Source organism: Aphelocoma coerulescens (assembly GCF_041296385.1).
Source record: "Aphelocoma coerulescens isolate FSJ_1873_10779 chromosome Z unlocalized genomic scaffold, UR_Acoe_1.0 ChrZ, whole genome shotgun sequence".
In the NCBI taxonomy this organism is placed as follows: domain Eukaryota; kingdom Metazoa; phylum Chordata; class Aves; order Passeriformes; family Corvidae; genus Aphelocoma; species Aphelocoma coerulescens.
Window position 1 is genome coordinate 31,542,997 of NW_027184085.1, and position 22,729 is coordinate 31,565,725.

Sequence of the window (22,729 nt, forward strand, 5' to 3'; positions counted from 1 at the left end):
TGCTAGCCCATATGAAAGTGCAAGGAAAGCCTTTGGGGCTCTACAGCTGCAAGATATATTTGCATATTGAGAGATAGGTGAGGCTCGTTGCAAGCTTTTTGGCAACACCTTCTTGAATTAAAAAAAGCCAAAACAATACAAACTTCAGAGTTGGTGATTTCACTCAGGTCTGCTTTGGAAGTGGTTCCTAGGATAAAATTTCTGGGGAAAATAGAAGAAAAACCATTCCAGAGCAGTGAGGCTGGGGATTCAACTACCTATGCCTCATTCAGATTAAGGATTTTATCTCTAGGGAAATTCCCTGAAAACATATCATGGAGGATCGTGGAGGAAAGAAAGGAACCAATAGGGAGTAATGAAAGGCAAAGAGGCAGAGACAGTTTGTCCATCTCTTCACCTAAAACTGTTACTCCATATAAAAAAATTTAATATTCGTCAGCACACAGGCTCAAACTTGAGTTCTCTGCATTCTGACTGATATATAATGAGTCAGAAAAATTTATATAAAAATATTTCTTTAACCAGCTCAAATGGAATAAATTCTATCACAAAACAAAACAAAACCCCAATCAATCAAAAAATCTAGCCCCTTGCAAAAAAAAAAAAAAAAAAAAATCATCTTGCTGTTTGCTAGGAAACAGCTCTAGTAACTTCTGAACCCAACTGCTTGGACAAAAGGAAAAATCTGAACACACTCGTCTTGCCTCACCAAAAAGGCTCGTACCTGTCTGTGTCAGGACAGCTAGGTTTCCTTTGTACTTTCTGAAAAGCTGTCTTTTGTATTGCCCAGTGTTGGACAAAAATGGCTCCAAATCTAGAAGGCACCCATACAAAAAGAGACTGGTTGCAAGCTTTACGGCAAATTGAGTCTGCTTACTGTCCCATCCAGACAGTGTTTAACTCTATCAATATTGCTGTTTCTTGCCCCTATTTTAGCAGTTTAAAAAGGCTGTGTTCAAAGATTTGAGCAACACAGCAAAACTGGAAGCACCTGTGTTAATGCCGGCTTGTAAGTAAATCAAATCTGCCAAGCAGCAACCTCAGAACAATGGCAAATAGCAAGTAGTCTTAAAAATGTCAAGCAGTTGTGGCCAGCAGGCAGAAAGGGAAAGAATAACAAAGCAAAGCAAAACCCAGAAAATCCTCACCTAGAAGAAGAGGCTAGTAAGAACTGTATCTCTGAAGATCATATAGATATGTTTGGTGTCAATGTCATTAGCTTACTTACAGTTCTAGACACTTTTCTCTTTTTTTACTCGCCCTAATAATTTTCTTACGCCTAACAGATGAACTTATTGAAAGACGACATCTTCTGTCTTCAGTACCTATCCTGCCACAGCACTGCAGCTATTTCAAGATACACTTGTGAAGGCTCATTTTTCAGATTTTCTTAAGCTATATAAAAGACCCATGGGACTTGCAGGGAGCAAATAATAATGCAGCATTATACTGAAACTGCTGCACTAGGTTATCTTTAACAGATTGCTTCAGTAGTAGCTCAGAGCATTCTGAGCACAAAGTAAGAAACAAGAAAGGCCTAAAGTACTTGGGTTGCATTTGGTTTTTGTGGCTTACTGGTGTTTGTTTTTAGTGTGCAAAAATATGAGTATTTTCAAACTTATTAATCAGGTGTGCCTCTATCTGTTCAGACACCCTCACTGAAGCCATTATTATGTCCATTGTCTCTTTTAAATCATGTAAACTTTTAATAGTTAGGACTGTGCTAGCACAGCACAAACTTTTAGATAACCAGAAACTTAATGACTGATGTAGACAATAGTAGTGTTGAGATGTTTCTCTTCTCTCAGTTCAATTCAGCTCATTTATCAGTCTGGAACTTACTTAATAGCCCCTGCAGAGAAGAAGCATTTACAAACCAGCTCTCTGAAAAGCAAGATTCAATCTTGAAAAATATAAAAATGTATGTTAATATAAATATATATTTTCAAATATATATTATAAAAGTATCATTCAAAGTTATTGAAAAATAAAACTTAGAGGAGGATACCCCTGGATTTAGCTACAAAAGGTACGTACCACTTTCACCACAAGCTACACCATCTTAATACTGCCTTTGGCCATCAAAATATTCCATATATTTTTAGGAACATATTGTAAAGAATTCCAACAAGTACTCTTAATGTTCTTTTGTTTGGCAAGTGATGCTACCCTCTCTCCCGTTTGTTGTGAGGACAGCAAATTACCAGACACCCTAAAGAATGCAACAGTCTTGCCAAACCTAGAAAAAACCCACTCTTAACACCAAAAGCTTTGCCAACTACCAGTAGGTTTCCAGCATCCTCTTCCGTGGCAGTATCTTTGTGAAGGTGGTGGCATCCAAATCCCTTGCCAGCATCCTGGCTCCTTGACATACAGGCACTAGAACAAAACATCATAGAACAACAACCCTCCTGGCACTACCAGTCCTCATGCTTCTGGCCTGGGACCCAAAAGAAATCTCAGAGTGGATATCCTCTGGAATTCTGACAGAAGTGACTGTCTGGGTCTAATGATAATAAGAAGAATTGTGTGAAGTTTAGTAAGAAAGAATAGGACAGCAGTCCTCTTCCCAGACAAGCTGAATGCCATGCAATTCCCTCTCATTCTCCTGCACAACCCTAGAAGTCCTGCATTCTGCTGTCCCACAAACCACAGCACTTTCACCTTGCCAGTTTAAGTCTAAAACAGTATTACACAGGGAAGCTGAACAAAGCAAGAAGCTCTTGTATCTTCCAATAGATGACATTCAACTATCTTTCTGCCTCTGCTTAAATGAAGGGTTTCAAGGGAAGTAAGACACAACTTCTATTTTCTGTCCCTACTTGGCAGCATATAAAGGAATAATACTGGCTGCAGTGACTCCAAATCATGAGAAAGTGTTATGCTCTTATTTTAAGCAGGAAGTTTCATGATGAAATCAGCAACAGATTTATCTGCTTTCTATGTCCCTCCACCTTTCTGGAGACAGCGAAGTTTGTCAAACATTACATCTTGACCCACAAGTCTGCCACAAGAAAGCCTATGCAGCTTGTCTGCTGCCTCCCCAAGGCTCTCTTGCTGGCAGCAAGAGTACTCCTTACTGGAGTTAAGACTGGGGGCTGGAGAGACTGGACTCACTATAGGGTGTAAGCCTCACTAGTAAAATGTGTACTTCTACCTTTCTATTCCAAATGCTAAATGGTACTTCAAAATCAGAATTTTAAGACCTGCTGAAGGTGAGCTGACCCTGCCATCATCTTCCCAAACCCAGCAGCTACCAAGGATCCTTCAAAATGACAAGGGGTAAGGTAATGCATTTGTCTGTTCTTGAACTCACAGAGGTTTTCTAAAACCAAAATAGATATTCTACAGCTAAATGCTCCAAGTTTCAAAAACTGTAATTATCTGTAAGGAAACTTTTAATATTCATTTTATGTGTCAATTTGTTGGTTTGGGTTTTTAAACCACTATTCTACATAACGTAATGTATGGCATGTATTTGATAGAAAAATAAAATTTCACTAACATCCCACACAGTTTGGAAAGAAACAGGATCAAAGCCTCCAACTGAAACTGGTAACAAGCCTGCATCATCCCTTGAAGAAAAAAAAAATCACTTGTATTAGAGCTTAGAATGATCTTATTGACTTGCTCTGCCCTCTTACCTTTAAAATACATCTGCTATCTTCAAGTACATGTATCTGGGGTTTATATTACAGGAATATGGCTTTTTGTATAATGATCTTTGATGGTTCTCCATCAAACACATGACATATTTCACAAACAGAGAATACTTTGATCATATGAATACTATAAAATTGTACAACCACAAAGCAGGCTGTTTTTCCTAATGTTTCAACAGATCCAGAAAATATCCATGTATATGTTAAGAGCTCAGCAACACAAAATTACTTTCTGGTCAGAATATGGTTCATTTTGGATTTAGAAGGTCAAACTGAGTTGCAGCTTATTTTAGATACACACATCTTCTGAGAGCAAAAATGAGAAGATACAACATGATGGTGGTGGCTGGAGTCACTCTTGCTCATTAAGAAGTGATAGTGTGTCTGTGACAATTGTTTGTCTTACTCTGATAAAATTCATAACATGGCAAAGGTTTACAAGATTTACTAGCACAGCCCAATTGATTAGAAGGATAACCTCATGAAAATACAAGGAACCTTTTGTCTAAACAGACTGGAATGGCGAAGTCTGGGTTTGACTTTCTCTTTTATTTTCATTTTTAAAAAGTCCTTTGAAGGACCACTTACACTAACATCTCTCAAAGAAATTTCAAGCGTCACTAGCCATGACCCATTAACATGTTAGAAAACTGCTCTGAGCTGATACCAAAAAAATAATTTTATATTAACACATTTGTATTTTATAAAGCACTTATGAAAAGTCAAAAATCTGTTAGCTCAGTCACAGAGTTTAGACATAGGTCAATTGTCTTTTGTCTGGGATGAAAGAAAACTGGTAGCATTTGAAGACTTTTATAAAAATAATTTGGGATCCTGTTTCGTTACTCCTCTAACCAGCCCCACTTAGAAAATTCTAAAAACCATGAAACGAAAGAAAAGCTCCTTAGATTAAATGAGTGCTGATGAAACTGCAATTGAGGCACTGCCAGTTTAAAGGAACTAAAGTATCACCACTTGTCCTGATTATATATACTTACCAGTGCAAGATAGGTTGCTGCCCAATTACACTCTCTTTAGCTATTAACAGTAGTATCTTTGTTCTCGAACAATGTTAGATGCACATGTTCTGGAACTTATATTTACCTGGTGGATTCTTGGCAGGATCATTGTGGCTTGGACTTCCTGGTTGTCCAGAATCTATAAAGAAATGAAAGAAATATTTTAATAATTTGTTTTGCAAGTATCTCACAACCTTTTAATACCCTCTATTAACTATTAAACTAATACTTTACTTTATTCTTTAAAGGTCACTTCCCTGACTTTCTATGTGAAGCATTATTGAACAAACACACTATATGTAACCTATTTTATGCAGATGTAGAAACATTGTGAAAGATGCAATGATCCTAATAAGAGGAACTTGTAGATCACTGAATAAGGACAAGAGAGTCATTCAGGCAAATACTCAAGTTGTAAACACATTTACAAGGGTACCTTTTCATTCCCTTTCCCTCCATCCCCCAAATATAATATTGCATAATAGAAAAGCAGAAGTAATTTCTTCTCAGGCAATGACCAGAAAGACACACTGGATCAGGCAGCTAGTGGCGCTTGCAGTGATGAGTCCCGTTGCTTTAGCCTTTCCTTAAAGCACAAAGGCCTACTTGCTTCCACAGACTCATGACTGCAACGAAGATATGACAGTCTGCTTAAATACAATATGGTCTTTGTGTTCCTAGCCTGTGAGAGCTGCTGTTGTGAAATTAAGATTATGTAATATAAAAACTAACAAAATGCAAAAACTGTAGACTTTAAATTGTGTTCTTTTCATAATACATGCACCTAACGAATCAAGAAGAGAATGTAATTTCATATTAATACACTAAATAATAAATTATATCCTTATTCATAAAATCAGTTGTCTTTAAAACCATCTACTTTTCACTGTATTCTCATATCAATAATATAACAAAAACCTGCTCCACTGCAAAAAATTATCAAAGATGTAAGAAACAAAAAATGCAGAGAGGAAGAAAATAAATGAAGCACACCTATTTGTCCCATATACAGGCATCTAAAATTTAGCTGTTGTAGAGTCTGAATAAAAAATACCAATTTTCTTAAATGCAGTGACGTTATTAATAGCATAAGACCACCAAAAGATTGCATCATAGCACCCCAGAAACAGCTACCACCACATGGACTCCAGATGGATGTAGAGTTGTTGAATGCATTGCTTCTTAGAGTGCCCAAATTAAAGAATAAAAAAAGATAGAAAAGAAGAAAAGTATATATCAACAAATATTTGTCCTTCAATTATCATTACTTCTTCTTATAGCTGATGTAGACCTCAGCCTAGAATGAGAGATTCCCTCTACCTGCTACAAGAACTTCAGTCTGTTGCCACCTATGCAGCTTCATAAACATAAACTCACATGTCTCTCAAGCACTTTAAGTTAACACAAGCTTGACTCTACAGAAGATATTAACTGAGATGGAAATCTTTTTCACAGCTCAAGTTCTACTAAGTTGATCTGAATGGCAGTTGTCACAAAACATATACATCTGGGTAGCTACCTGAGTACTGGAATTCCAAGGCGCATGTGAAACCCAGTTCCAATGGTATTAAGAAACACAACTAAATTTTCCAATACTGAATTAAATCACTCTTGTACACAATAAAATACACATTGAATAGGGAATTTCCCATGAAATTTCATCTATCTTCTTCAGCCTTGGGCAGGAAATGTGAAGGGCAAGCACACAGGTTGGATTCTGCCCTTACCATGGTTTTGGCAGTCAGGTACTCTTAGGAATCCCATTGTGCAGCACAGTGTGTTAACATTCAGTATGCCTGGTTCTTCACGTGATATGATACAGCACTTCCCTTAAAGGAATTAATCAAGTTAAGTTGAAGACTTAATCAGCTACAAGAAATGTTAAAATATAACATTTCTTCACATATGGACCAATCTGTGGAGAATCGTCCTCTTTTCTGTGTGTTCAAATTCAACCCCCTGCAGGAGGTGAATTTAATGTTCTTCTGACAGAGATTTTTGATTCTGCAAACCATACATACAGCTATTTAAATTCAGATTATCAGAGAGGATTAATTTTTCACAGCAATGGTCCAAGTGTAAAACTACTGCAGACGTGTGGCTAAATGAAGTGTCAATTTGGTAGTAGATAAACCCAATAAAGCTTGAACAACATAGCTTCAGGATCACAGAGATTTGAAACTGGATTAATGAGGCCTACCAGAAAATAACCTTTGAAGTTTTCTCCTGTTAAAGTTCACTAAAAAGAAGTACAAAGTGAAGTAATTTTTTAGACCTTGCACAGCAATTTGCTTTTACTCCTAGTTTCTGGATTCAGGATTTAAAGATTAATGGCAGTTTAAACACCTGTTGTTATAATTAGAAACCTAGCAAAGAATTTTCCAATTATAGGGATAAGCAGTTGGCCATTTATTATAATTTTCCAGTCAGACTTAGCTTTGGGTTTTGTTAACTACTGAAAAATCATGTTTTTTACATATTGATTCTCAGTCTGTGTTTTCAGAGACCTCAATGAGATTTTGAGAAAGCAAAGAATTACCAAAGATGAATATGAAAGTCAACTTATCTAACCCTTTACTAAATGCAGTTGAAAAAGCAAAGAATTTTATTCTGTATGAGAGCATCCACCTATGGAACTCTGCACTTAAAAGACAGAGAAGCATCTGATCCTCAAGATGAAAGACACAGACTTGAGACCGCCTGTGATGATCCAATTCTCTTACCAGTGTCAGTAATTATAAAGCACTCTTCTGTTTCGATTGGATGCAAATAGCTTTACAAAGTACAAATTCATTACAGGATTAAATTATCGGAATAACTTCATATAAGGAGAACACTGAATGAACAGATACATTGGAGCAATGCCCTTCTAAAAGAGGGAGTAAGAAGCATTTTTTGGAAGCCACAGAAGCTAAGGAAGAAAAAAGACATGTTAAGACAGTTTAAATCTTTCTTTGTCCTCATCTGTACAAGATCATTAATTAACAACATGAGCCCTTTCTTCCAGAGTGATTGAGAAAGACATAAACCAAACTCATTGTCTAGCTGATTTGCATTCAATTGTCCCAGAAAATAACTTTTGCACATTAAAAAAAAAAAAAAATCCAAAAACCATCCAACAACCAAAAGCAAAAGAAACCAAACCATGAAAAGGAAACCCAAATGCCAAGCAACTTCATAAACTAGAAGCTGGATGAAAAGATGAACAACAAAAAACAAATAAAATTCCATCATATTTATGCAGTGAAACTGAAATTTTCATAATTTTCATTTAGGTAGCTCCCAGCTGTAAGTTCCCTTAGGAACTTGGTTGTTGGTTGTTGGTTGCTGTTGTTGTTGTTGTTGATATGGAGCAAAAGGTCACCTATACATACCATTTCCACAAAATGGCTTTCGTATACAGCTCACAGCTACAGTAGCATATCTTCTGCTCTGCTCTTCTTGGTGCTGACTTATCCAATTTACCCTTGGTAAGTTATTGCCCCATGGATGAACAGTTTATACAAAACAGGTTCAAGCCAGCCTTTACTTTTAACAAATCATGTAAACCTGATACACTTTATGTATAACTTACGATTTAGCATGGCTATCACCAAGACATCCAAACTCTATCTCAAATTACTCTTGTTTCTAGGAAACTGTATGAAAGATTGAGTCAAGAAGCTGATGTATTTTAAACTTGTTTTCCTATGTTTTCATTTCTAGGGGTCGATCGCAATGAGCATCTGTGAGTGCAGGTAACTCTCAATGCAGCCAGAGGTAAGACAAACTGACTGCTGAGGCCTGCTTCAAGTGAGAAAATAAGCTTCCATTTTCCCTGTGGTACACTAGGAAACGTCTTGGCTTCATAAGGCACAAAAAAAAAAAAAAAAGCTGATGGTTTTCCATACAGCCAAGGACGAGATGCTCTCTCCCTTTGAACCACCTTGTCTTTGACAAGCAGGAAGGATGCCCACGCCAGCAAAGCCAAACAAGTCACATTGTTCTTCCCCAGCTTCCTGAAGGATTTTTAGTATTGCTCACTTTAGTAATCTAATCTTTCACTTTTCAGCTGGTAAGACACTCTCTTTAAAAAGTAAGCTATGCTGTACCTTCCTTATGCCCCATCCTGTACAAGGAATTTTGTTTTTAAGGCTCTCTGTAAGAGCATAATATCAAAGGCATTGAAAACAAGTAGCAGAAGAATCTGTTCAAATCTGAAAACACTTTCTAGAGCCATGTTTTAGGGAAATAAGTAGACTGTCCACAGGCACCACACTAATGAAATAAACTTTCTCAGTGGTTTCAGTGAACACATTTCTATTTGCCACAGGCTAGGAGACAGCCTTTGATCAGTCTCAGTTGATTTCAGGTGACAGACACTGATTTAATCATTCACCAGCAAGTAAATACATCCTTGCTCTTTGATAGTCTGTGATTTTGGTATGGGGGATAAGGGACCATAGAGATGTGGCCATCACCAAACCATGTATCAGTCTGATGTTGTTCAAACTTTCACATTCATATACAGAACTTGACCTGACAGCTGACAGAGTCACTATCACCAACAAGAATCACAACTACCTTCTAGACTGTCAGGATTACTTTGCCATCTGACATCAAAAGCTTGAGGCATATGGTTGTACCCCTGAAAATCACAGGCTCACAGGTTACCATAGTGTGGTAGAGACCTAGAAATGTCTCCCATCTCAGCTCCTGCCTAATCAGTTCTTGATCTCTCAAAGACTCTCAGAACATCCATAGCAAAGAAAAGTAAGACATCTTCCTCTCCTCCAAAGCAAATAACCTGAGCAGCAAAAATCCATAAAACAAACAAATAAATGATTTCATCACTGTACTTTAAATCATTACCTTACTTATTATTACCCTACTTTTACTACGCAAATACCTTCTACTGCCAACACTATTTTACCTTGACAAAGCAACTGATTGGTTTGACAAACTTCACAAACACTTGTAACAATTTCATTTTGCAAAAGTAATGTCTTTCTTTGTGTAGTATTTCTCTGATAATCGAGAATTATTGTACAATTTTATGAGCATTATTCACACCAACTCTTGTGATAGGACAGCTAATTTATGGTATAAACAAGCTAAAAGTGGTTTGTTGCATTAAGTATCTGCTGAAAAGCTGCTATAAACATAGAAATGTTAGTGTCAATCTTGTTTTCATAAGTATGTCAACTTGAGGGGGGATTTATTTTTCACGTTGTCATAGATCACTACATTTAATTCAAATACTTCTCCATAAAATTTTGGCTGTCCAATTTCCTCTGATAAAATGTTCACCACCATCAATTTGTTTGGTAGAGCACAAGTCCTGTGAGGAGTTCTGAGGGAGCTGGCATTGTTTAACCTGGAGAAAAGAAGGCTGGACACTATTGCCCTGTACAGCTACCTGACAGGAGGTTTTGGGCAGGTGGGGTCAGTCTCTTCTCCCAAGTACGAAGTGATAAAACAAGAGAAAATGGCCTCAAGTTGCATCAAGGGAGGTTTAGACTTGACATTAGGAAAAAAATTCTTCTCCAAAAGGGTGGCCAGCCATTGGAATGGGCTGCCCAGGGAAGTCATGAAGCCACCTTCCATGGAGGTAATTTCACAGACCTATAGATGTGACAGTTAGGAACATAGTTTAGTGGTGGACTTGGCAATGTTATGTTTACAGCTGGACTTCATGATTTTAAAGGTCTTTTTCAGCCTCAAGGATTCCATGATTATATATCCCTGAAGATATATGGTATGAAGCACAGTTCACACAGGGAGGAAGCAGCACCTTAAAAAACAAATAGGGTTTCACTGTGAGAAAGACATGTTTCCCCTTGTATCTTTTCCCAACATTATATACTTGTTAGCAATATGTGCTCATGACACCCAGACCGAAAACATCCACAGCACTGAATCAGCAACTTCTTTTAATAATGCTGTTCTGCTACCCTTATTCTGCAAGAACTTCCTCTGTGTTCACAAGACAGCTCTGCTATTGCACTGGGTAACTACACGAAGGGCTAGTCCTATACGTTTTTACTGTGCTTCTTGTTCATACAACTGGTGGTAAACGAGCAGAATAAAGAAGTGACCCAGGAGACATGGTAGGGTCCTCTCAGGAGACCAGTGCAACAGCAGAAGCTTCCGTGAAGGCTGGATGTGGTGAACCTACTCAGGCAGGCTTCATCAGCACCCATGTACTGCACCAGGAGCTGTAACAGTGACTTAGAATCTTTACCTCAAAAGTTTGCTGCCTTCAAACCATCACCTAACTGAAAAAGGCAGCAAAGAACAGAGCTGACTGCTTGCCCAAAAAGCTAAGGTGTCTGTCAGTGTTGGTACCTAGGCTTTAGCCCAAGCAGGCATGTCACTTCACAAAGATTTCAGGGCTCAGGCCATGGAGGTGCTTCCGCTGGGAGCTGGTCAGGCCAGTCAGCAGAAGCTGGGGTCTCTTTTCATTTCAGTTCAAAACGGTTTGCTTTGGAGTGGGGACACAGCAAGACCTACTAAGCCATCAGCTGACCCATCTCCCCACATGTCCCCATGCCCTCCCACCACAGACAAGGTCGCCTGTGGCCAGCATGGCTGGCTGAAACCCCATGTCTCGGCCACTGGAGGAGCATCCCCATGCCTGGGCTTGTCAGGGCAATGCCAGTGCCACGTGGGCTGACAGCAAACTGCCATGTGATGGGCTGGGGCGTCAGAGCCCAACAGGTCATGGCAGGCTCCCTGCTTCACCTCCCCTTTTATCAGCAGATCTGCCTCTGCCAAGTCACCCAACCGGGCATTGTCAAGACTGTTAACTTTCCTTCAGAGTATTTTAATTAGGTAAATAAAAAAATGGTAATTAAATCAACATTACGTAATGTGTTTCTGATTTGTAATCTCATTTAAATTAATTAACTGACTCAGTCCTTGTTTAGTTTTTAAACTGCCCTAGTTAAGAAGTGGAGCTCTGGGAGTAAATCCAGTTTTTATATAGTTGAAAGAAATTCAAGGACCTAGGAGCACTTAGCAGAACGAAAATAGCAATAAGCATAGTAAGATTTTCAGCTTTATATCCCATGCATAGATTTATCTTTTTAATCTAAATTCCTTTATTTGTTTATGTGAAATAAGTCACAACACTTATTTATTCAAAATATTCCTTATACAATTTATAAAGACCATATGTTGCTCATATTGAACACTGAACAAATTTCCCCAGTTGTGTTATAAGTTGTGCATGGAATATGTACATATCTATGTATGCATGCACACGCACACACACACGTATTTTTAAGTTAAGAAAAGAGTTACTTTTTTTCACAGCCTGAAACAAATATTTCCCATACCTCATAATATTAGTTGAGCTCTTTTTTGACATGTACATTAAGAAGAGATTTACATAGGTATCAAGCCACATGTGGATGAATGTGAAAGAATGACATTTCTTTCCAAAACTTGTTGGATTCAGTAGGAAAAGATGAGATACAAATATTTAATTTTCTCCATCTGGAGGATACTAGCTATAGTCAGAAATATTCAGAAGTAGTTTTTGGAAACCAAGAAGACCTTTTTTGTTAAGGTATGTTTCATAAAGGGCTTTTAATACTGATACTTCAGAAAATCAAAAGCAAAATGCAGAACACCGTGGAAGACTTATTGTGATGTTTAGAGAAGGAAGAAATTATATGATGACTATATTAATTTAAAAGTTCATATTTGCAAGCAAATAATAGGAATTTCCTTGCATATACCTTCACCTAATAATAAACTGTCCATTTTATTCTGTTCTGTAAGACAGAGTTGACCCTGATGTTTATACAATGTATATTGCTGAGATCTTCACAGAATCACAGAATCAATTAGGTTGGAAAAGACCTCTGAGGTCATTGAGTCCAGCCTGTGACAGAACAGCACCCTATCAAACAGACCATGGCAGTAAGATACAGATCCAGTCTTTTCTTAAACATCTCCAGGGACAGTGACTCCATCACTTCCCTGAGCAGCCCATTCCAATTTCTAATCACCCTTTCTGTGAAGAAATTCTTCCCAACATCCAACCTGGACCTGCTGCATTGATTCTGGTTTCAGGGAAGTCAATGCAGATTTTACCACTGAGTCCCATGCAATCAGGACTTCATTTTCTGTTGAACTGCAGAACAGTAAAGCAAAAAGAGTTCAGGGAGATAAAATTCACATTTCCACTGCATAAGACAACATTCTTAGGCCAGGGATAATGACAGGATGAAGAAAAAATCAGGTTTTTCAACATGACAAAAGTTGTTAAAATCAATGGAAAGTTGCTCCAGTGAGTTTTGGATGAGGCACTTTATGGTAAATTATAGTTTAAAAGTACAAAAAAATAGCATAGTTCAACAAATACCGTAGGAGAGATCTGCATTTTTTCTTCCAAGTGCATTGCATTCTCCACTAAATCATACAGTAATAAAAGACAGATTCCTCAGCAGTTCAGAAATTTACAATCATATGCTACTTAACTTACTTCTGAGAGATATGGGGCATAAGGAATGCCACAGTTCTGTGGATCCTCAAGTAACACATTTTTTTATCAGAGATCTTTTCGAAAACAATGTCTCAAATGGAAGTATATACACGTGTTCTTTATAAAGTGGATTTAATTTCATCTGCTGTAATCTAAAAGTTAATAGACAAAATATGCATCACTTTTCCTACCATATTCACAAACACGCACACAATTAAAAAAAATTAGCCATGACAAAAGAAAGATTAAATCTATCAATGGGCACTCAGTAGGTAATATCCAAGAACTGGCTGAGAAAATCACCCTACCTTTTCATGCCAGTGGTTCATAACTTGATAGTAATTGCATGTGTGCTCACAGGCACCATGTTTATACACAAGTTCCTAACAAATAATGAGAAAGTACTGAAGCAATAGTGATAAAAAAATTATGATCTATGAATTAACTTTCTAATTTCACTTTTTGCAGTAGATAAAAATTAGAAGTACCTAGTCATATGATGTGCCCCAGAAGAATTTAAAATGTAGAACTGACTAACCCATACAAATATAAGACCAACTCAGTTTTGAGTTGGGATGTTCTGCAAATACATGCATGGAATTATTTTTAAAGCATGTAACTTAAAAAGAAAAAAAAAGTTATCTTGGTTTAAACTGTGACTTTCAAGTTTAAAACAAAGGAATTTTAAAGAACACTTTTCCCACAGGTTCCTCATCTCCCTACTAGCAACAGTACTGCTGTTGCAGTCATACTGGTCAAAAGCTACTAAAAAAGTATTAAATCCTATATGATCATACTCATTTGTGCTTTCCCAACATAACTCTGTCATTTTGTGGTTAATAGCACATGGCAGCATCTGTTTTGAAGTTCTGTAATTTTCACTGTATATTTCACATTAGCATATCCCTCACTTCTTTAAGTTCCCAATTTCTAATTTCCCTAACTTTCTAATAATCTATGTAAGTGAAGTTCCCTGACAGGGGCTATTGTACCTGATAGGTACAATACCAGCTGCAGGTTTGCAACATTTTAAAATATGCTTGCTCATTCAGTGTACAGCAAAGGCTGCTTTTGCTCTTTCCAGTTTGTTTTATTTACAAAAGTTGGCACATGTTCTTGCAGTACATAAGGGTATTATATACTTGAAAAAAGGATACTACTTTTTATCTAAAAAACCAGATGTATGGGTTCAAATTCCAAAGCTTTCATTTTTATTGCTTACTACTTTTTTCTTTTTTTTTTTTTTTTTAAATGAGTAAAAATTGAGTGCTAATTAAGGGGAGGTTGCAGGGGGGGGGGGGGGGAGGCGAGGCAGAATGAGGGAGAACAAAAACCCTGACTCAAAATTCTTACTGCACCTGGTAATTTGCCAGGGCCTTGAATACTATTTAACCATCCACTGCTTCTAAGGCTTATTTTCTTACCATTACTACATCACAGCAGGACCTTGAGAAAGCTATCAAGACTGGTTTGTTCTGCAACTATTAAAAAAAAAGTCTTTGGAGTTAGAAAACCTTGTACAAGTTCACTAAAAATGTATCAGAAACTCGAGGTTCAGTCTGTGTATAAAGCAAAAGGAGTTGTACCACCCAACAGCTCCAAGACATGAAGCCAGTGTAACCTTAGATATTCAGTACATCTACTGTAACTGCAGATTTAGATTTTTATTAAAGGCCCCTTAATACTTAAAAAATAACTTTCTGCTAGCTAAATATATATGGTAAAATTCAATCCAAACAGCTCCTTTCATTTTAATAACCCTTTATATCCATGTATCTATGCATATGTGTGCATGTGTGCAGAAATTATAATTTCATATAGCTTCAGGGTTATCTTGTAGCCAATGTTTTGTGCTTTGAGAAGGGGAAAGTCTGACGGGTTAACTCTCTTGTGCATTACTGAAAGAACAAGAATAAATGCGAGCAACAGCACCTTCACAATAGTATTCATTACAGAAATATTTCAGATTTTTCAAAAAACTTTAGAGCAAAAAATAGCAACTTCATACTTGCACTGCCCTTCTTCTCTGAACAATACTAATCATTTCCCCTATTGTGCATCCACATAACAGGTTCAAGATTCAGTTTAATACTTTATGTGTATTCAAGCCCCTTGACAGGCCTGTTTTTCTGAACAAATGCGTTAAAAACACATGACCGGAAGGAGTTAGATGAGACACAGTGCACTGCATAATAGTTCAGTTGTATGCACTGAAATTATGGCAGACATTTTTATGACTGATTTCAAGCATGTGACAATACTCTAATGCAAACCTGCAAATTCAAATTTTGCTTTACCTTTCTCCCTTCTGCTCTACACAAATACACCACACATCTTGTGTGATTCTGAAAAGAAAACCTTATTACAGCTCCCTTTTGGCCCAGCCTTCTTTCTATGTGGTTGTTGCAAACACTCCAGACCAGTATAAAGTCAATCTATCTGTGCTGCTTGAGCAACTTAAAGTGAATTCAGAAAAGTGTGCAATGCCAACACTAGACTTCATTCACATCAGCCTAATTTTGAGCGGTTCAAGTTTCCATGCAGTTGCTAGAATTTGCATTGCTATGCAGATGAGACCAGTTGGCTAGTTTGACATTAAATTTTATACTTATGAACAGTTACATCAAGCAAATCTCCAAAGCCCCAAAATGCTTTCAAGCAGTTTTCCAGGAGTTGTTGTACCTCTGAATAACAACTGTATCCCTTTAATGCCAACTTAAAAGTGAAACCTGAACAACAATGGAGCCTTTTCAGAACAGTGGTATGATATCAGTAACGGCAAGAACATGAGAAAATACAATTCTCTCATGAAATTCACCTTGGCCTAAGGCTGTGTTTCTCCGCCCAGTGGGTGTGACTGACAGGCAAGCATTGAAGAAGGCCCACAGCTAAGTCACACAGACTTGTAAAAAAAAACAAAGAAAAACAAAACAAAACAGCACTGATCCCAGGACTCAGCACAGTCTGCTGGTTAGGAGTCCTCCCAAACTGGTCCCCCCTCTCAAAGGTCTGAACTTGCCACATAGCAGTAAACACTTTTCATTTGATGCTCTTTTGTTCAATGGCCCACATTCACTTCCACATGTGGAAGGAGAACAATGATGTGTGACCTGCCTGCAGTAGAGCAAGGCAGCATCAGGGTTGATAAGAGAAGCACTCCAGCAGCAGCAAAACAACCTCCAGAAACTAAGCATAGACCAGCAGCACATTGTTTGGCCAATTTTTCTAAAGTGATTCTGGCATTAGTCTTACTACATACACAACTGCTAAAATTAAATCTGTGTAACAACATTAAAACACGTTCCATATCAAGTCAGTTTGTCTGCTCTAAGTCTAAAGCCCCGTGTCCCCCCAGGAAACACTAGCCATATTGTATGGACCCTTTCTTCTATTTTAATCAAATGAACAATGAAATCACTTCCATACGCATAGCAATTGATAACAGCATGATGTAAGTGTTCAGGAGATGGAAACAGCACATGAAGACAGATTGCCATGACAATGAGAATAAAACTAAAGTTTTAAACCAAGTTTAGTCTAGAGGTTACCACAGTTTGTTAGACAATATGTGACTCTATATAAGAGACAGCCCAGAAAACATCAATCTAGGAAGACTGTTAAGCTTGCAAACCTACAGTGTTTTTCATATACCACTTGGCTCAGTCACAGCAAGTGTGGGTATCTTCGCATGTTTCCCACCTATACTATTTCAAACAACACACCACAACCTAACATTAAGTTCATGTAGAATACAGGCAATTGCATGAGGATCTCTCAGCAAAGGCATATGTCAACCCCAAAATGATAGCTGCCTTCCCAAATGTATTAGCATAAGTCTATTTTAATAAGCAGCAGATGGAAAAAAATGTAATCAGTATGTTTCAGCGTCAAAAAAAAAAAGACTAGACTAAACACATATAAAAATATTCACATGTCAAATAATAACAGTTATTAAGTTATAAAGCATGAAAAAGAAGTGCACTGATTATAGGGCAGAACAAGGTGAATTCTCTGGACCGTGTCTTTCCATGCATTTAGCTGGGGAGAGCAACAGAAAACTGACATATCTGTCCACAACCAATATTTGACTCTGAAAAGGGCACACTTATCCCACTAAAGATGTTGGCAGCCCCTTTCACCCAAGATCTAGGTCTACAATTAACTTTAGGCATACTGTATTGTTAAAGATTTACTGTATTGTTAAATTGTTAAAGATTTACTCTAAGATAACTTGCAACCACCTGTATGAATGAACAAAACAACCAACAACACATTCTTTTTCTTATCTTCTCTTTTCATTCTCTCTCTACCTTCCTTGTGCCACCACTATATACCTAGGAATATTCTTCAACCCTGCAATTTTTTGCGGTGTCCGGGAAAACATTTTTATTTAAACAAAGTAAAACCACTAAGAGCTGTACAGTTTTCTTGCTCATCTAAGTAAGAGACAATCAAATGCTGTTTATTATGAAAGGCCCGTTGCTGAAGGCATCCCTGTGTTTTGTTTTATTTTGCTTCTCATCATTACTTTAAAGAAACACCTTCTCTTTAAGGGTGTGTAGGGTAGGGGAGAGGCTGAGAGCATGAGGAGTAAAGTGAGTAGCTTCTTTTGAAGACTGGCTGAAATAGTAAGCTGTGCTTTGCAACCTGAGCTTTGATGAATCATCTGAACAGAAGGCTTACCCTACAACTCTGCAATTTTAAAACTCATGGCCAACAGTCATTCAGCATTTAAGGTTATTATTATCAATCTTAGTGTTTAGTTTAAAACTTGGAGATTAAAGCCATAAATGAATATTATTATCATGATAAGAAACATTATAGAAATAGCAGTGGTAGATATGTTTTTCTGCTTCAGTTTCACAAGGTAAGGAGATGCTGAACCACAATCAGGAAAAGAAATTTTTTTCTGAAGAAAATATATAAAGCATATAGTTCAGGAGTTTACAGATTTATGTTGGTGAAGTTTAGGTTCTAGACAGCTATATACTTATTATTAGAATTTTCCAATTATAAATATTAAAGAAAGCTTAATTTTCTAAGTGGTTACAACAGGGTCACAGATGTCAATGTAGCTGCAGATCCAAGTGCAAAGATCTGTAGTACTAAATTCCAAACTTGACTCCTAAATATAGTAAAATAGCTAGAGTAAGCAAAACCAAGCTGGGTGAGGGAGGGGAGAGAAATAAATTCAGAAAACCAAAAGGTTATTATATATCTTTAGCATTTGGAATTCCATGAGGGGAATTTTAAGAAATGTTCAGTGCTCCCTGCCTCCATGAGCAGTTTGTAGAGCTATTATCTATATACTCTTCTGCAAAAATTTCTCTGTATGCCTGTCTCAGCTATGTGTGTGTACTTTCCAGTTAGCCGAATACAGAAGAATAGAAGGGAAATACAAATGTTGGCATAGGTGATTTCAAGCCTTAGTTGTTTGACCTTTCTGTATAAGCTTTTGGCATCTGTGACTTGGCAGGCAGAACGCAGGCCAAGCCAGAACAAAGAGGAAGACAGGAAGCAGAAAGCTGGCCATGTCTCCTTGGCAGTCAGCATTGCAACAGGGTGAAAAAACCATGTTGTTGCCAAACCAGAAACAGTGGGGGAAGCCCAGATAGTTGGCAAGTCACATACAGCTGTATTGTACATCCTAAACACTAAATGCTTGATAAACTTAAGTGTTATGCCAGAGCCTAATCTATTTAAACTGTCTTCTGCTCTACAGGGGAATACTTCGTTTACCCTTGTTTGTGTGTTTTCTAAGGAACTGACACAGCATTTTTACTGTCATCTATGGGCTGGCAGGTTAAAATCTTGCTGCCACTGTATGAGCATGAGATTTCAGCATCTTTCTAAAGAATCCACTAAGACATTGCTAGAGCATGGAATCCCCTCCACACACATTCATTTTTTGCCCCCAACTCCCACTCCTGAGGATCCAAGATTTCAAGCACCCCCAGGATGCATTGTGACAAACTGCATTTACCACTTTGAAAACAGTTTTTTAATTCTTGCCACATTGGCTGAGCAGTACTGCTTCACTTCCAGCATTTGCCCAAACATTATGCAAACATTCAGCTTCAAACCTAGGATGAGAAGCTGGCTTTGGTTTTGCATCCTCCCAGATAGCGGAACAAAGGGAGGTTATTTTAGGCTTTTCTGTGTCTACAGCTCCCACCCTGGGTGCAGAATTGGGTAGGTGACTTCCAGCCCTGTGCTCTGCAGATTGCTGCAGGCTACTGCTACCTAGGGCAGCGCAGCAGTGGTGCTCAGCGCCACAGAGGAAGAGGTGGGTACATTGCCAACATGTGCCGAGGGAGGAACACTATAGATGTTTCCTCCATTACTTAGTCAAGGTCTCCTGCCCCTACAGTGTACCACAAATTTCAAAGGGGACATGGAAGAGTATGGCACATATTTCTCTGCTACCCAGGAAGGTCTGGCTCCCTGCTAGACCTGGAGATTGTCTTTCACATAGGAGGCCCTCAGCAGCTGTACAGAGACTCTGTTCTCCCAGAGCGGAGCAAAATCACCTCGGGCCAACCCCAGCTGTTTAGGAGGCTTATTCATAGAGAAAAAATACAAGGGCTATTTTGTCCCCAAATAACACCCATGGTTCAGTAAAGCCTTGGGAAGGGAGGCGATAGAGGGGATTGCATTTTATACAGATCTTTATTTACCAATAATCCATTAAAGTACTGTTGTCAAAGATGACTGATAAATGATCTTTTTTCAGGTGTGGAATTCATTTCTCACTGCCTTTCAGATCTTTCATTCCTGTGGCCAGGCTTTTACTGTCTTGACAACACATGTTATTTTAACATCAATGAATTACAAAGCATAATTTTTTAAAATGCTGATTCTGCCTTTGGGCCATGACCAGCATTCTCACAGACTCCCATGACCTAATAAAGGAGATAATAAGGATCCTACTCATCATGGTCCTTCGCCACCAAACTGAATTTTTTTAGTTCATGAAAAGGCCAAAGCCTATTAAAAAGTTTCGTACTACTCTCAAAAGCAGTGTTCTGTACTGTACTTACACTCTAATCACAGCAACAATGCTGTATTCCTTATAAAGGAGACAGAAGGTAAGAAAAACAGGTAACTCCAATTTATGAGCAAAACTGATTGATTGATAAAAAGTAAGAAGACTATAAATTTAAAGTAATGAACACTTCCTTCAATAGGAATGTAAGAAAATGTCTTGTGATCATGCAGGACAAGAAGTTATTCTGGATTCCTGCAGTAAACAATTGTGTAAACTATATGCCCTTCCTCACAGCTAATGTTTATAGCTCAAGAGATTTCAGAGATAGAATTATCCTTACATCTAGGATGCTTACGTCATTAGTGTTTAACACCTGCTTTTGCTGACCTTCTTCAATTAGTTTTTTAAGATATATATGTTGTTATGCTTTAGTACTTACTAATTTAATCACATTTATATGGTATCTACTATAAAAAAGTAAATTCACTTTTTTAAAAAATGTATTTAAGATTAACTAACTTCAATGAAAATTGGGAAAGGGCAAATCAATAGAAAGAAGCCTTTGTTCACTCACAATTTCACAATTTCAATCAAACTTTCTGGAATCCATTAAAAAAATGAGGTAGTTATTTCCACCAGATTGCTTTTGGGCCATAACATACCCATTCAAAAACTTTCTGATAAACTATACCCTCAGTCTTATCACTTTTGTATCTACTTCCATACCTTTTGTTCTCTCATTTGAAGTTTAAAGCAAAAACACTTCAACCAGTCCCCAACAAGTTTCTGCATGTCAGCTGTAAAGGCACTTCAATGTCCTTAACCAGTCATCCCGCTGCCTCACACCACCACATCTTGGCCCCACACACATGCAAACCAAAGCTGAATGCTCCGTGGGGCAGAGACCATCATCCAGACTGCTGTGGGACAATCAAAAGCCTTCATTCTGCTGCTGCTACTGCATAATTATCAACAATGAGTGGCTTGGCCTGGAAATACAAATGTCAGAATTAAAGTAGAAAGGATAGCTTCTTCTTGGTTGCCCATCCAAGTTTCATAACTAAAGTCTCAACATACTTTCAAAAAAACCAACCAACAATCTGTCCTACTCCTCAGCTTGTCCAAACTGAAGTGATCCTTTGAATCCTGAAGTCTGGCATCTCTAGAGGACATGCTAATCTTATTCTGTGCGTGTGCTTACTCTGTGTTGCCTAGCTCCTAAATACAGAGCCCTCCAGACCGGGGACAGCCCCTCTGGCACGGTCTGATCCCTCACAGGATTGGGGAGAGACTGTGAGGGAGGACTCCACCTTTTGGCCTTTCAAAGTCACACTGAAGGTTTTCATTCCCACAAAATGCAGAAGTTATTAGAGATAGTTATTTTATTTGATAGTCAGTGAAAAGATTTTATCTAATAGGTTTTCTTATATTATAAAACATTAACCAGTTTCAGTTTCACAAAGCCAATTAACTCATCTCATTTTAAAATACTGTAACCTGAAGCATTCTGGAGTTTTCAGGAAAGGCTCTTTGGCTGCTTTTACCATCTAAGACTGAATAATTCTTGTGATTGGAAATTATTTTTCTTTTACTCTACAAGCACAATTACTGCAGCTATCACACAATTATTGCAATTATACTTGTAAGGACTGCTGTTCAGAGCTATTCTCTCTAGCACCACTTTGCAACACCAGGAACATTTGTCTTTTCTAATGATCACCACCAGCACAAATGTCCTTTTGTAGCTCTTTAAGTGATTTCATTTCTTTCTATTAATATCCTGTTACTTGCTTTGGGAAAAAGCAAAGGAGACAGGCCCCAATTAATATATACTTTTAAAGCAAAGGCTTTTAGTGAAGCCAGAGCTAAGGCATTTTAAAACAGGAATTGACACTTCCCTTTACAACAGCCTAACATTTTCAATGTGCCTAGCTAAATGGATAGAAACCCCCCAAAATACTTCAAATCTGTGTTTCATAAACTGTACTCTAGGAGAAGCAGCAATAAAGTTTATTGCAGACCTAAAGTATCTGCATAAACCCGGTTAATTGAAAAGTGGGTGGAGATGGCTGCCAAATTAAATGTTTACATTAGCACAGCTGTATTGTAAAAACATTCTGCCCCCTGTGCTTTGTAATTATAAGATATTTCTGGACTGTGTATCTCTGCAAAGTTTATCTCTACTGCCAAGAGTGTTTTGGCACAGAGTGTCTGCAATTTTTGGCAGCCAGAGAGCTCTCAGCACAGGCAGTATCTAAAATGGCTGCCAAACAGTTATCCCGAAATGTCGTCGATCTAGTGTCTTCCTGTGTGAAGGGCAAAAGCCAAAACTGGTTCTAAAACCATCAGACTCTTTTAACTGAGGCAAGGAGCTGGTTTTCCAGACAAGAGTGGGAGCTGGCACTGCAGGTCTGTCACAGCAGGCTCACCAGTACACTGTACATGGCAGTGAGTTAGAAGACATGCTGACTGCTCCACACATCCCATCACTGGGGGAAAAGGGGGGAGGAGGAGTTTCCTGAAGAGAAGCTTACTTTATTGTTTTAAATTATGCAGAAATCGTCATATGCTTCCCCTGTGCCAGGAG

At 38.0% G+C, this 22,729-nt stretch overlaps 1 protein-coding gene across 7 annotated transcripts in view; it reads right to left on the minus strand.

The window, feature by feature from the left end:
• Nucleotides 1-22,729, minus strand: part of NFIB (nuclear factor I B) — a 170,730-nt gene that overhangs the window by 68,368 nt on the left and 79,633 nt on the right. For all 7 annotated transcript variants that reach the window (XM_069002540.1, XM_069002543.1, XM_069002539.1 and 4 more), the window contains exon 3: nucleotides 4,767-4,820. In XM_069002540.1, the coding sequence (XP_068858641.1) occupies nucleotides 4,767-4,820 (54 nt within the window). The remainder of the gene's footprint in view (nucleotides 1-4,766; nucleotides 4,821-22,729) is intronic.